This window comes from Camelus bactrianus, chromosome 17 (genome assembly GCF_048773025.1).
Source record: "Camelus bactrianus isolate YW-2024 breed Bactrian camel chromosome 17, ASM4877302v1, whole genome shotgun sequence".
Lineage (NCBI taxonomy): Eukaryota > Metazoa > Chordata > Mammalia > Artiodactyla > Camelidae > Camelus > Camelus bactrianus.
In genome coordinates this window covers 36,652,925-36,669,073 of record NC_133555.1, presented here as the reverse complement: position 1 = coordinate 36,669,073, position 16,149 = coordinate 36,652,925, and the positions used below count along the sequence as shown (strand labels likewise).

General features: G+C 39.7%; 2 protein-coding genes and 1 non-coding gene across 4 annotated transcripts in view; all 3 read right to left on the bottom strand.

Moving 5' to 3' along the window:
* SLC6A20 (solute carrier family 6 member 20) overlaps nt 1–3,950 on the bottom strand; it is a 57,291-nt gene extending 53,341 nt beyond the window's left edge. The window contains exons 1-2 of the mRNA XM_074345050.1: nt 3,879–3,950; nt 2,640–2,677 (exon numbers count right to left, since the gene is read on the bottom strand). Coding sequence (XP_074201151.1) covers nt 2,640–2,649 — 10 coding nt within the window. The 5' untranslated portion in view covers nt 2,650–2,677; nt 3,879–3,950. The remainder of the gene's footprint in view (nt 1–2,639; nt 2,678–3,878) is intronic.
* Nucleotides 3,196–16,149, bottom strand: part of LZTFL1 (leucine zipper transcription factor like 1) — a 76,492-nt gene continuing 63,538 nt past the window's right edge. For both annotated transcript variants that reach the window (XM_074345056.1, XM_010945949.3), the window contains exons 2-10: nt 14,614–14,738; nt 12,288–12,482; nt 11,219–11,279; nt 10,068–10,139; nt 8,768–8,833; nt 8,604–8,681; nt 5,919–6,095; nt 5,031–5,134; nt 3,196–3,959 (exon numbers count right to left, since the gene is read on the bottom strand). In XM_074345056.1, coding sequence (XP_074201157.1) covers nt 3,941–3,959; nt 5,031–5,134; nt 5,919–6,095; nt 8,604–8,681; nt 8,768–8,833; nt 10,068–10,139; nt 11,219–11,279; nt 12,288–12,482; nt 14,614–14,690 — 849 coding nt within the window. In that variant the 5' untranslated portion in view covers nt 14,691–14,738 and the 3' untranslated portion in view covers nt 3,196–3,940. The remainder of the gene's footprint in view (nt 3,960–5,030; nt 5,135–5,918; nt 6,096–8,603; nt 8,682–8,767; nt 8,834–10,067; nt 10,140–11,218; nt 11,280–12,287; nt 12,483–14,613; nt 14,739–16,149) is intronic.
* Nucleotides 13,571–13,644, bottom strand: TRNAP-AGG (transfer RNA proline (anticodon AGG)). The gene has a single exon. It is a non-coding gene; the product is annotated as a tRNA-Pro (tRNA).

Genomic DNA, 16,149 nt, shown 5'->3' with positions numbered 1-16,149 from the left:
TGTTAAAAAGGAGTGGTGAGAGAGGACATCCCTTCCTTATACCTGATCTTAGTGGGAAAGCTTCAAGTTTCTCACCATTAAGTATAAGAGATGGATCGTTTTATCTCTTGTTAATGCCCACCAGAGAACATCCATTGTAGAAGGTGCTGAACAACTAGGTGGACAGAATGTGTTATCACTTTAGAGAACAATCAGCCAGTTTGTTACAAGTTGATTACACTGGACCTCCTCCACTCTGGAAGGGGCAGTGATTCATTCATCCTGATGGGAACTTACACATATTTCAAACATGGGTTTATCTTACCTGTCCACCATGCCCCTGCCAGTACCACTACTGAGGGCTCACATGGGATCCTACACAACATCGGATCAGACCAAGGGACCCACATGAAGGGACTAAAGTCAGAGAAGTATGACAGTGGGGCACACAGACCCAAGGTCTATTGGTCCTATCATATACTACATCACTTGGAAGCTGCCAGATTATTACATGTTGGAATTACTTGACAGCAGATGATGCCCCGTGGGACTGAGGTGCTGCCCTTCACGATGTGGTATATACACTGAACCAACAACCAGATCACATGATTTTGGGAACCAAGGGGTGTAAATAGGAGTGGCTCCTCTCACCATCATTTTGTTACTTGGGGGATTTTGTGCTTCTTGATTCTGCAGCTTTAGGCTCTGAAGACTAGTGTTTCTAGGCACAGTAAGAGTTCCGGTTAATCCCAAGTTATGACTGCTGCCTGTGTATTTTGGGGCTCTTCAAGTCAGCAGGCCAGAAGGCAAACAAAAGTGTTACCATACTGGGAAAGGGTAATTGACACTAATTGTCACCAGGAAGTTGGGGTGTTGCTACACAATGGGGCAGCAAGAAGTTTTCCTGGCTTTATAAGTCACAGGGATGCTCCTTGGGGATAACAATAAATGGGAACTTTCACTACGACAGCATGACAAGGGCAAAGTAATCACGGGCTCAGACCCCTAAGAGAAGAAGGTCTGGCTCACCCCACCAGACAAGCAATGCTGACCAGCAGTAATGCTGGCTGGAGGGGAGGGGGAATCTAGCACAGGCAGTGGGAGAACGTGGACATGTTTCCACAGTGTCTCAGGGGGTCCCCAGCAGGACTGAGCCCCAGATGCCTCTAGTGGTACTCCTTTCAACTCGTCTCAGGTCCTTATTCTCCCACAGGACTTCATGGAATCACTTCCCAAATAAACTACACCCAAATCCTTATCCTAAGGTCTGCATTTGGGAGGACCCAAGTAAGACCCTTTCTAACAAGATTATCATGAGGTCTTTGACAAGCCAGCACTAACTATTTAAAGGTGTAAACATCTCTATAAACCCTTTTCAGTTCATCAGAATGGAAATACAAAATAGCAAAGGTTTTATCGAATAGGATTACAAATTCAATGTAGAGCAATATTTTTCTCATAATGAGTTATATAAAACATAAACAAATGATCATTAAACATTAATATGATTCAAAATGAAACACAAAATGAGAAAAAATAAACTTAAATGTTGAACAGAAGAAATTAACAAAAACCCTTTACATTTTATTTTTGTCAGTAAAGGGTCTGGGTCATAATTCAGTAGGAATCTTGAATATTTAAGCTAAATTAAAGCTTTAGGAATTACAGCCACAGTGCACAGTGTATATAGCTTAGCACACTGACAGTTCAATCAGGGCTGTGGAAGCAACATTCTCAGAAACCCAAAGTGTATCAACTAAAAAGGCTTTCTGTCTTAGTTAAATGAGATACATCTTAAAACTAGGAAAATATTTTAAAAATTTAATACTGCATTTTGCTAACCATATGAGTTAAAATACACACACACACACACACAGAATGACAAAACCACGGCAGAAAAAGTATTTACATGTGAATCATTATGTTGATTTATGTCAAAGAATGCTAATTTTTTTATCTTAATGTGGGGCATAGTTAGCATAGTTAGGTTTTAAGGTTTCATAAATACTTTTGAATTTATTACTGAACTGGAATACACTATATAGACTATTTCAAAGTTGCTACCAAAGAAAACAAGGTGAAATTCTACCTAGCAACATGGATTTCTCAACATAACTTCCTTCCCTACAGGTATCAAACTAAGAAATGTGCAGGGAGAAAATAACGGTTTTTGAAAGATACACAAGCCAGTTAATCAAGAATTCTGTTTCTGAATTATACAGAATATCCCAGTCCATAAATAATGGAATGTTTTTTGGAGAGAGAATTAATTTTGGCATAAAGAAACACGGGGTGAGACTAGAACCCTCAGTGAAAGCTCTAAAAGGACACAGAGCAGGGAGGGGATAGCTCAAGTGGTAGAGCACATGCTTAGCATACACAAGGTCCTGGGTTCAGTCCCCAGGAACTCCTCTAAAAATAAATAAATAAATAAACAGACCTAATTACCTCCCCACACTAAATAAATAAATAAACAAACAAATAAATAAATTTTAAAAAAGGACACAGAAACCAATGAGCGACCTGAATAGTGAAAGACAGGTGAGGAACGACCATGCAACAAGTGCTGGCTTGTTAGTGGCTTTTTCTCCCTCCCTTCTCTGATTCATTCGTCTTTTTAAGACTGCCTTCTGTGTCCTTTTGGAGGGAAATTATCTTACCCTTTATCATTTGTTCCTTCAGTATTTTAACATAAAACCTACAAGAAAAACAACAAATTCAAGGCTAGTATTAAAAGCTTGAATAAAAATAATAGCAAGCCTTATCCTCCGATCAGTAAACTCTTCTTGGTAAATAAAATCTTCATTTGTGGACATGGGATGACCTCTCTTAGCAGACAGCGCTCATTTAGGGTGTGACCTTCTGCTTTTGGAAGTGGGAATAATTACTTTCTACATAATGTGTTAACAGTAAGTACTTTCCTTCTGAGGTATCACTGCTTTAGGGACTTTATTTTGTTTACCCTTATAGTGTATTGTCGCCTTACACAGCTGTAGCTATGATACCTAATTTCTAATGATTTACCCCAAATCACACAAGAAAAAGCAGGATGAATGGAAATATAACTAAAACCTCTTGACAATGCAATTACTGTAGATGCATATAAATTATACTCAAAAGTTGAATCTGAGGTTTGATAACTCATTTTATGTTGAAAAGAAGCCTTTTAAAAAATGTTCTTATTTAACATGTAATTTAAAAGAATATTCTGGAAAATGAAGTATAAAAATTAATTTATTCTTTGTCTAGATACTTTCTCAACTATAGAAACACAGGATGGCTCTGACTTTTTCATCAGTAATACAGACTCATGATAAGTTGGGATACAAAAAAATGTCTGACCCTCCTCTGATAAACACAGCATTTAGCAAGACAGACCAGAGTTAACTGAATCTTCATGTGCATTGTTAATTTTCATTACAATTTTGGTAAAAGTGCTGCCTATAATAGATGGTATTCACATTTTCAATAAATTCATATATTTTCTTGATGGTTAAATAGAGAAAACAAATTAGATTCCATTTTAAAAAATAAGGTTTATTTGTAATAACTATCTTTAATAGTTCTATATTTATTTTTACTCTGGGAATGCACAAATAAAGATGCTAGCTTTAACATTATTGAAAAAGCATACTCCTTATACTAATGCAAAAGGAAAACCTTCTTCCCACTCTAAAAGCCTCTTCTTTACTATAGAGAACTCTCACTGCATTTGAACTAAGACTCTGGGGCACTCGGCAGAGAGGAGTTAGGGACAACCGGCCAGAATGAGTCAACAGGTTTCTCTCTTTTCAATTAGGTAACTTAGATAAGAACTCTAGTCCTAAATATTAGAAGCAAAGTCTAAATCTTAGAAAAATAAAAGAGAGGGATTATAACAAACTGCTTCAAATACATGCCTGAGCTGGGAAACAGCCTGTACTTTCACGCTGTGGTAGCTTCTAGACAAAACCTTCAGTTTTTAATCTTCAGGTTCGTATCTGGAAAGAGATATAAATTAAGAGCATAACTGCATGATACTTTGTTGTTGTTACCAAATGAGTTTACTTAAAACATTTCCAGTGACTGAACCAGTAACATTTCATTTTTCACTTAAAATCACTGCTACAGTAAAAGTCAGATATGTTCCAGGCATTAGGAGGGTGACTGAGGGGAATCCTGCAGCAGGTGGGAGAATGGAGCAGATAACTGCTAAGACATCATCAGACCCCCAGTCTCTGCACCTGCCACTAGAGCCGTGACAGCTTAATAGAGTCGAGATCCAGTGGTTATCTAATCGACTGCCTGATGGACACAAATACCTGATAGGGCTTTGTGAGTAAAGGGTTAACATATCCCCTTCTCTAAGGACAAATGTGATCCTGGATTCACTTTTTAGCTCTGGTCCCTTGGGACCCTGATAAAGGTAAAATGTCAGCTGAGTTTCCAGGCAGAACCACTGATGACAGAAATGACCCTGATAAGAAGACTCCATCTGGACCAGGACAACTGTGGACAATTACACATCCATGGTGGGAGCCACGGCTTAAGCTTCCTTGGGGGCAGTGAGTTCTTGTATCCAACACGTCACTGCCTGGGTGTCACGTGACTGTACTAGAAACACTGGACCTATGTGGGGCACAGACTTCTAGGCATCGCTGGCTTTGGCACCTTTCTGCATGGGCCTTATTTTCTAGCACCTAAATTGTCACATGAGGGCACAGTCTGACAGCTCTTGGATTGCTACAAGGACACTGCTGAGGAGAAACGCCCAGTGCTGCCCTGCATGCTTGCTGTGGTTCTTGTCTGATACCTGCTAAGAGAATGCACTGCAAGAGTAGCCTCGTGTAGTCCTGTGTGAGCCTAAAGGTCCTGCTGAACCCAAAAAGAAACCCTGGTGGGCATTACAGACAAGGCCTGGCCAAAGCCCCTCTGCCTTCCTCACACACAGGCTTCTGGACTGAATGACAGAGCAACTCCCCACTGGCCTGACCTCTCCGGACACAAGATTAGACTTAATGAAGGACAGACATCAACCCAGCAGGGTGACAAATCCGGGAAGCTTGGCTTACTTTGCCAATCTTTTTCTCAGGTCTTTGATTTGGTCATTCTTCTTTGTAAGCATTTCTTTCATGTTTCGATAAGCTGCTGTTTGTTGGAATTTCTTCTCTAATTCCTGAATAGCAAAAAACGTCAGCTCATTACTAAGAAATTGTTATGGAAAGAAAGAACAAATCTGATGAAAATGTATATTTTTTGCTTTAATTTTACTAATTTTCTGATTATATTCTAATTTCTTTTTAAAAATATGTTTATATAAAATTAAGACTATCCAAACTTAAAAAATACATTCTTTCAATGAGAAGCCAATAAAATAGTAACATTTCCCCAAGTACAATACTAGCAAATAAACATACGATGCCCTAGACATGGGAAATCTATTTGAAAAAGTAAATTCATTTTCAGGTAAAACAAGCATGCTCTTTTTTCCAAATCCCAAAGTAGTGCCAGTATTTAGAGAGGAGGGTTTTTAATTTAGTTACATTTTGGCTCCCATAATCCTAAGAGTCTAACCCCTAAAACGAACAAACTGTTCTCTACATATTTCATATAAATTAAGAAAAAAGGTATAGAATCCTTTAAAAAAAAAAAAGCCACCTATCCCTCTGCCACTGTCAGAAGGACGAGCAGGAAAAGCAACGTAGCAGGTGCAGGGTAGCGGATGTAAGCCACCTGGGGTGAAGTGTTTACCAGACAATAGGAAGGAGTGCAGGTCTCTTAATGTCACAGATATTTTAGTGCCAAAGATGGGAGAATCTCAGTGCCCAAAAATGATACATCTTTAGAACACAAATTGCCTAATACCTTGAGAAAAATTAAAGTGACTCTGCAGTTGTCTAACATTTCCCTTAATTACACCAGGTTCACCACTTAATTGGACGTGAACTGACAAATCTGACCTTTTCAGCCATGCTCAGCTGCTCCTGAACCCTGAGGAGGTCGTGCTTGGCCATGGCCAGATTCTCCTCCAGTGACTTCTGGTTTTCTGTCTGGTTGTTAAGTGTCTTCTGAAACTCACTCTTTAAAGCAGCAACTGTGTTTTCCAAGTCACTCAAATCCTGGGCTTTTACAAAATCCTATGAAAAATACATAAATTCATATAATTTCATTCTAAATAGTAACTGTTTTAGATTCAACACGGCTGAGGCTGTGTGTCACGTGTGCATGTCAGCCTCCCCGCCAGCCTCCTCCGCTGCTCCAGCTCCAGAAGGGTCGCCAGCACACTCAGTTCACCTGCAGCCCACAGTGCACGGTGTCTGCACCCAGCAGGCACTCAATGGTCATTGATTTTCAAGGATGTAAAATATGATTATGAACTGCTGGAATTCCAAAGAGGAGCAGGAGAGGGGTAAGATCCTAAATCTGACAGGGTTGTGTGTCCCAGAATTGGGATGACAAACAGGTTTCATTTTAGAAAAGTTAAAATAAATCCTTAAGAATTTTGAATGATACAGATGGAAAAATAATAAAATTAACACAATTAATATAAAAATGTAACAGGCATGTTTTACTCATGTACGATATTAGGAGAGCCTAGTTAATGCTTACTGATTGTATGGCTTGCTAAATTGACAAGATTGTAAATTTTTACATTGATTCAATATGCACATATTTGTACACTTTGTCAGTGTAATACAAGCACAGCTGGATCTTCTAACTGGATCCTGTTTTAGCTAGATAAAATTTATAGTAGAAAAAAAAGAGTCTTATTAATAAGACAGGAAAATAGTTTATAATTGCTAAATATGAAGATGAAGCAGTACTATCAACGAAAGAATTCCTTACTCATTTTTGAATCTGGTCTTTAAAAAGATTTTATTTCATTGCATCTAGTGAAGACATGTACATATTTTGCTTTTGCCAAAATCTTAAAATTAAAATTGGAGTAAAGTCCAAGATGGCTTTTAAAATGAATTCATCATCCAAAAATGTGTGCAACTGTTTTACTTTTGAGAAATTATAAAGCTGTTCTGGAGTATTTAGCTATTTTATAAATTTATGGTCCTTGGTATATAATAATTTAAAATCATATATATTTCGTTTTTTAGCCTTATAAGAAGTATCCTTCTATTTAAAAAATATCTACAGAGGAAATGATGTAATCTCCGAGATTTGCTTCAAAAAACATGGGGCATGTTCATAGCAGCACTATTTACAAGAGCCAAGTCATGGAAGCAACCTAAATGTCCATCAACAAATGAATGGGTAAAGAAGATGTGGTACAGACACACTCAATGGAATACTACTCAGCCATAAAAAGAGTGAAATAATGCCATTTGCAGCAACATGGATGGACCTAGAGATTATCATACTAAGTGAAGTAAGTCAGAAAGAGAAAGACAAATACCATATGATATGGCTTACATGTGGAATATAAAAAATTGACACAAATGAACTTACAAAACAGAAAGACTCACAGACATAGAAAACAAACCTATGGTTACCAAATGGGAAAGGGGATGGGGGAGGAATAAATTAAGAGTAATTAAAAGTTTGGGATTAGCAGATATAAACTACTATATATAAAACAGATAAACAACAAGGTCCTATTGTAGTACACAGGGAACTATATTCAATATTCTGTCATAAACCAAAATGGAAAGGAAATGAAAAAGAATATATATATGAGAATATATATATATATAACTGAATCACTATGCTGTACACCAGAAACCAATACAACATTGTGAATCAACCATACTCCAATAAAAAAACTTTTTAAATTGGGGCGAGGGAGAGGACAGTAGAGGTGAGCATGAAGCCAGGCTGGCCATGCCCTGATGCCTGGTAAAGCTGAGTGATGAGTACCTGGCGTGCATTACACTATCCTCTCCGTTCCTATATATGCTCGAAATTTTCCACAGAAAAAGCGCAACAAAAGGCTAAAGAAGTAGGTTTGGGGATTGTTCAGTAGATATATACAAGGGCACTAAAACCACTAGGAAAGTCAATGCTGCACTAAGAATTCACTCAAGTGGTCTTCTGACGTGAAACCCTAATCTCCATGGGAAGGCCACAGGAGGCAGAACTGTGCCCACGATGACCTCCAGCAGGTGGAGTGACACCCAGTTGTTCCACTCAGACAAGCGGGAGAACTTCGACACTGGACTGCGCTGTTACACAAGCACTGCTGGATACAGATGGCTCTGAAGATGCATGACCGGTAAACTCATTCTACCGTATCATATTCACCAAAGGGAAACTTGAGTAATAAGTTCTATATTAAAAACCCCCAATACAAATTCAGTTAACTAAAAACTCTTCCTTTTTTCATTTCTTTTTCCCCAGTAATTGGAATGGCAAAGTGAGAGGAAGAACTTTAAAAAAAATAAAGTTACGAATATCTTATATGCCAGCGGGCTCTGGGACACATGAGGCACCTGAGCTGCGTTATCTGTCCCCTGACATCACCAGGCTCTCACCTGGCTTTCCTGCATAAGGACATGACAATGCAGGACAACAGTGGTGGCCTCCCTCTCAGGGAGTGGTAGATGGAAGGGGCATAATAGTAATTAAGATTTCATATACGTTTATAACTTGATTCTACTTAGAAAATATGAAAAAACAGCTAAAACTTAATTCACCTTTTGATTTCCTTGATCAAGCTGTAAATCTTGCAGTGCTCTTTCTAGTTTCGACTTCTCATCCAATGCATTTGTCGCCTATAATCAAGTTCAGACAAAATACATTCAGTATTTAGTCTCTAAGTAACTCTTTCAATAATTTTGTTAAAGTATTTCTTGGTTACCTGTGTTTCAATGGTCTTCAGCCTTGACTTTAATTTCTCATTCTCTTCTTGAAGTCTTAAAATTTCCTTTGTGAGTAAATTCAAGTTTTATTATGTTAGCCAAAGTATTTTTAATACTTGAAATTACTTGTTTCACTTAAAAATGTTAAATTAAATTTAAATTACATAATAGCTCAAATATCTGGAAGCCCTGGTTACTGGTAATATCCCAGAGTTTCACCCAGCCCACCAGCCTGAACTCCTGGGAGTCAGCTTTGGATCTAAGACTTCCAATTTCTTCTATCACAGTCTCCCAGACTCTTTTCAGCCCTCTGTTCTCAGTCTTTTCCCAAAGTTCCCCTCCGCTGGCATCTCTTGCCCGCTGATGCTGCAACTCTTGGGTCTATTCTCGGCCTGCACTGCACATCATCTGCCACTTATCCTAAAAACACAAACTTCATTATTCTGACACCCTGTGCCCAGCCCCCAAAAGGTCTGACTGAGCTGCGGCCAAAGGCCCTTGCTCGTCAGCTCCACCACGAGCATCACAGGTCAGTCCAGTCTTATTCGTAGTCTGCCCCAGCACACGCAGCTTCGCTGGCCCGAGAGTCTACACTCTGCTCCAGTCGTGCCAGCCTCCTCTGCCTGACTGCTGCCCACGCTTCTCCCAGCCGGCCATGCCTCTTCCCTTACCTCTGACAATTCAATCTGTCTTCACCTTATAGCCCAGCTCAGGCACCAAGAGTCTGTCCTCAACTGCTCTTATCTACACAGAACTGTGTCTCCTCTGCCACCCTGTGGCGTACAGGTTAGCAGTCTCCTGTCTGTTTCTAGAATATTAGTTCTCACTTCCCAGTGAGACTATGAGGTTTTTGAGGGCAAAAGGCTAGGTATTATGTTTCTCTTTATGTAACATAATGTTGTAATATCTAGCATAATATTGAGAATACAGGAGTCATGAAAAACAGTTGCATATTGGTAATTAATTATTACAAACCTCTTAATAAAAAAATCTCTTCATTGTTATTGCAGATCATAAACTTCCAATGTCTATCAATAAACACTGTCCCAAATCCCATGCTCTTCACTTCACCATGAAAACATGCAACCAAGAGTTGCACCAGACTCCCTGGGAGGTAAGTGTGCCCTCTTCTGGACCATTGGGTACCAGTGAGTACAACTACTGTGGTGGCTAATTATCCTTGGTGGATCGGGCCTAAATCAACTCCTTCCACCCCTGTCTCTCTGTCCTAGAGCTGTGCCAGCCGTGAGCACACACCCTTAGAGGGTTTGCCATTTCTTGAAATGATGGCAACGTTACCTTGTTTAGAAGTTCTGCTGTTCCACCTTCGTTAAGTGGAGCAAGTTTTGGCTTTATGTTATCTATGATGGGCTGAAACGAAAAAAGAAACCAAACTGCAATCACCACTGAATAAATCATGTGAAATCACTGAACACTTGTACTTCCTAAGTGGAGAAACAGTATAAACATATCCACTGGGATGTCAGCTAGATTTTCATTGGTTTGCTTCTCTGCTACATCCCAGTGCTTAGGACCATGCCTGCCCACGGTGCCCAATGCAAGTTAGACACGAATATGAAACTCATCCTTCTTGTATCTTAAAAAAATACATATGAAGAGAAAGGAGGGAAGAAAGGCACTCAAATCCAGAGCAGATATAGATCCTGGTATCTAGGAACTGGATTTAAGCTGTGGGAGCTGAAACAGAGGTTTCTACATGAACTCCAGACTCTGGGAAAAACTAAGTTTGATGGGGATTTAGGTGACTATACTAAAGATGAATAACTTGGCACAAACATCCTGGCAGTTTAGCAATATGTATCAAAACAAAAGAATCCATGCCCTCTGACCCAGAAGTTTCTTAGCCAGAAATACATGCCAAACGAATAATTAGAAAATTGTTTTGTACATGTATGTTCATGCGTTCACCTTAGCAGTGTTTCACTATCCAAAACCACACAGTACATATGATGCCTCAACACAACAGAATGCTAAGCGGTCACTGAAAATAATGAGGATTAAAGAGAGGAGTAGGTAACTACTAGTACTGTCTCCACTCGACAGGTGAGAACGAGGTTCCGCCACCTCAGGTAACCTGCTTAAGGCCACACAGTGCCAGGATGCACACCGAGGTGTGGCTGCCCCCAAAGCCAGTGCCCCACACCTTCCGAGTCGAGCCTGCACGGCTGGAGTCAGGTGGACTGCAGGGATTTCATGTGTGTGCGCACACACTTGTGTGTGAGAGATGGTGGACAAAAACTAAGTTTTTCATAAATATTTCCAAAGCTTTTCTTTTTTTGCCTTAAAGACTGAGAGGCAAGTTTTGAATTCTGTTCTTGAGTCAGTGCTTTTCCTTGAGGGTTCTCACTTTAACCTCTGAATGCTCTGAGTGACTTAAGGATTTTAAATACTGGCTATTAAGGAATGGACTTAGAATGATCAAAAATTACCTTTTTATTTGAAGATGTAAATTCTGCCTTTTCAAATTCTGCAACTTGTTCTAATAATTCTCTTCAAGATAAAAACAAATATGAAAAAATATTCATTTAGAATAGATTTGTATCACACACACAAGATTAAAAACACTGGTACCAATACATGACATGCCAGCGGCAAGAGAGCAAGAGGAACAGAACTTCGTCATATCAAAAATGGTATTTGGCTACCAATGGCCAAGAATCCAAACCCGATGGACTCAAATTTGAATCTTCCATAGCACCTAGTATTATAATTGCTAGAACTAAACTGCGGTGGAAGATACAGCTCTGTCTGAAATTTGTAGTCAACTCTATTTTTGAGGTTCTACCAAGGGAGATTGCTCTATAATATAATATACATTGTTAGTTAGTAGATGTTTGAGGAAAACTGATTTTAATAGAGTAGCTCTGGAAAAATGGAATTAGTTCATATCCACTGAAAAAGAGTATGACAAATTTGCAAGGAAGGCAGATGGTTTGGGGGTGATCCGCCTGAACGTTCCCTTTTATTTGCAAAGGTACATGGAGGCTAACTATACAAAAGCTTATAGAGTGAATGGCAGTAACTACTCTTTTAAGATTCTTAATAGGTCAGTTTCTCCAAGTTTGCTCATCAGTTACCAGTTACCCACTGACAGTTACTACCTACTACAGTTAATACTACTAAGTGTGAATTGTTGGTACTTGAATTAATTTTTCAACTGTTTCATAATCTTTATTTCTTAGTTGACCTATCTCTAAAGACTTACTAAAATACTGATCAGGCCAACAAAGATACCGTAAGGAATAATTAATAATAGCCTGAAGAGTAATCTCATCAATCTCGAAGGCATTTATAACACTGAGGAACTGTGAAACAGAGCATCTTGAAGAGGACGCTGAGTGGCACCTAGGAGATCACTCAGTAACCGGATGCTTTGCTGTTACCCTACCTAAATTTTCTCACACACCAGCCCCAAGAAAAGCAGCAGGAAAGATATTCACTAATGTTTACGTATGCTTGGGCCTCTATGGTCATAATTGTGGATACAAATTTTATTACCTGTTTTCAAGTTCAGAAATGTCTGTCTGTAGCTTGAGGTACCACTTCTCAGCTTGTGAGAAGAGCTGGCGCAGAAGGAGCACGTTGGTGTAGGCCGTGTTGATGAGCTCAGACTCCACCTCACTGTGGACCACAGCCTGTAACCCATTCAGGACTTCGGAGACTTCATCTATGGTGAAAGTCTCCTCCACCAGCCTGAAAAACAACCATGATCCAAAACCTCTGCATAAACAACAAAAACCACGTACAAAGTAAAGCACAACTAAGAAACTCACATTCATGTCACTTAAGCGATTAAGGGGTTACAGTGAAAATCCCATCTTCTTTATTAATAAAACAGTTTGAAAATAATTTAAACTCAATTAACTTTTGATGTTTATTTAAACGATTAAACTGTGACTCATTCTTCACCTGTGCACATCCTTTAATCTAAGTACATGCTCAGAAACCTTCCCCAAACTACTGACTTCAGGTTTTCAAAGAAAAAATTTTTACTTTAATCTCTACTAAAATTAGTCTTATCACATTTAATTATTTCATAAGTCACCTGAGAGGTGTAGTTTCTCCTTTCTTTGTATTACTTGTGTAGCATTTCAATGACAGTATGAACTAGTCACACGTTAGTAAATGCCTATGAAAAAATTATGGGTAATTATACATTGCTTCTCTTAGCATTCTTGAGATCCAAAAGAAAGAACCCTAACTTATCTTAGTTAAACTCCACTGACCACTGACCACACCATAAAAATGAACATCACCATCAAAAGTATTAAAAATTCAGTCTCCGAAGGAGAATGTTTGGGGGGAGGGAACTTCGGAGCCATTCTTCAATCTCCTCACTTCACAAATGGAACACAGGCTCAGAGGGTGGCGGTGACAAGCACACGGTCCCACTGAGGGTGATCCAGCCCCACAATCATTTCCAGCAATCTTAGTAACACGCCCAGCAGCTGAGTCCTTGAGACAGCTTACAAGCACACCTCCTACTTTCAATGAGTTTTGCAGTAACACAGTCCTCTCCCCTCCCTGCCGCCACCCTCGAGGTCCTTTATCCCTCACACACTCAGCGGATGAAAAGCTACAGCCCCAATCCCAGGTTCTCTTCTCCCTCCTTCCAAAAGGACACAGTGAAGGGAGCTGCACCAAAGGCTTATCACAGTCATACTCAAGTTAATATTGTTTGGTTTACCATTCTTTAACGTTTCATTTATCTAGTGGAATTTAACCACTCTAAAAAACCCCCAAAATTTAACTATTTTTTTGCACATACTTTTTTTTTTTAATGGAGGTACTGGGGGTTGAACCCAGGACCTTGTGCTTCCTAAGCATGTACTCTGCCACTGAGCCATAACCCTCCCCTTAACTATTTTTGATGCAAGTCCTTATTAAATATATATTTAAAATCTTTCCATATTCTTTAATAGAACAAATCAAATATGCTTAAAAATATACTTTTTTTTTGAGCAACCCAAGTTCATTATTATGAACAGCAATTAAGGTACTTCAGTGCATACAGTAAATAATTAAATACTGTCTCCAGCTGTCTTACAGCCTTACCAACTAGATTGCTGCTTACATCTGCTTGGGTTAGGAAGCCAGATGATCAGATTAGATTAATAGATCAAACAGGTAACGGTCTGCAGTTGATGGTTTCTGCTGCTGAGTGAAGTTCATGACTTTATGAACTGGGAAGCCTTTTTCATTAAAGTGTGCCAAAGTCTGCTGCCCAAGTAGTCTGATGTTTCTTTATTAGTCAGTCCTTTGGGCTGGTTTCCCTATTATCCCCTATTATTAAATTTTCTATGGACTTTTATTATCTTCCATTATTTGTCCAACCAAACTAGTAATCATCTCTTGCTGTAAATCAACTAACAATTTTCATACCAGTCAGCAAGCTTTTCACGGTTTCCTACTGTTTTCCCCTCTTCTAATTCTTCAATGTAAACTGCATGGGTGTTTTCTTACTAATTGCCATGTCTTATGGCCCTAATCGTTTAATTAATAACTCAAGTAATTAAAGTTCTGGAATCTTTAATACAGCAAGCCAATCATTAACCCACAAGCACTTCACAATCTCCTAATTGCCTTTCGAAACTCTGCAATCCCTTAATTATGGTATGTGCATGTTCCATAATAGATTGCTCCCACCACAGTCTGACTTCTTGGGTTTCACAATCCACAGGGCTTAGTGTAGCTGCTCTCAGTGAGTAACTGATCACGATCCCCTGGCAACAGTTTGTAAGGCCTCTGCTGCAGCACCCCCACACCAACCACCAGAAAGGATCCGTGTTCTTTCCCACGGGGTTTCTTTAGAATCCTCTGATACCTGCTCTCCTTGAGGTCTTGGAAGCAGGAATCCACAGTTTTGAGTCTCAAGCCTCTTTTTGAACGAGCAAAACGCATATAATTAATGACTTCATTTTGATGGTGTTCATTGAGCCCCAACTCTGCCTGAAAGAGAGAAATAGTTTGTTAGTCTTGAAGATACAATAAAGGAACTGACAGTGAAAACATACAGGCTACCCTGCGGTGGAGATTGCTAGATGTCCACTAAATTCTGTTCTTCCCATCTTCCTGGACACATGGCTGCCCAACTAGAGGACACCCCCAGCCCTCCCTGAAGTCAGGTGTGGCCATGTGACTACCTCTTGGCAATGGATGTGGGCAGAAGAATGAGGGCTATTTCCAAAGCCTGTGCCTTGAGACATGGGGTATACCCTGGCCACACACTTTCGCTGGAGGAGGTGGTGACTGCACTGAACCATGCAGACAGCACAATGCCCTCAGGATGCGGGAGCATCAAGATGAAAGGGACTCATGCCCCTAAATGACTTCCTGGAGCAGCACTGACCCACGTACCTGAGATGAGCGGTGAGAGGGCTACTAAGTGTGAGAAAAATAAACTATATTCTTTAAGCCACTGTTCTGGGGATCTCTATTAATGCAACTTAACTTTATCCCATCTCATACAGCTTTAAAAATATATATATTTGGTTTTGAAGTAGCTATTCACTGATCTTGATTTTAACCAGATGAGAGCTTAACAACTATAAGCTGGAGATTAATGATTTTTTTTTCATTTTATAGCTATCCCAGAAATTAAGGAAATTATAAAACTGAACATCTAACGCAGGGGACTAAATGAGTCAGAATTATCTTTATTTTAAGAATAACTTAATCTAACATAGTCTCCTCATGGGGGGCAAAGGTCTAACCCGCAAGCCTCTCTTCCAGGGTTCCCTCTCACTCTCGGCACGCAGGGCTGCCTCCAGCACTGTGGAGGACAACACCAAGGTCATTGGGCATGACCTCCTTCACCCGCCAAGTCCCTCACCGTGGCTTTACTACATCCACATACATCTTACCTCCTCTCAGCAGTTTCAGTTTCTGTAGAACATAGTCTAAACAGAGCCAGGACCATGCACATCTGGTCCCTGAGTATCCCCAGGACTTCTCATAGTGCCTGGCACACAACAGACATGTGCCCAACAAGTGAATTGAAAGAGTTCCTCCTTCTGAAGGTCACTACTCCATGAGGCCTTAACTGGTTCTCTTTCAAAACTCCTGGGGGACTTTATTTAACCAATTATCCCCCCTCTCAACACTCTATAGGTTTCTTCTTCCCTTCAGACTACACAGAAGACTGTGTACATAACCTCATTCATGCTAAAAAAACAAAAAACAAACAAAAAACACCAACCGGAGACCCCCTCCAGTTACCACTGCGTTTCTCCACTTCCCTTCTACTCTTGCATTCTCCGTTCTATATGCTAGTCAAACCGCCTTTGTAAAGCTTGCCATTTGTAAAGCTTGCCAGCAACTTCTTAATCACAATTCTAAGTACCACGGCTAATGCCTTGGC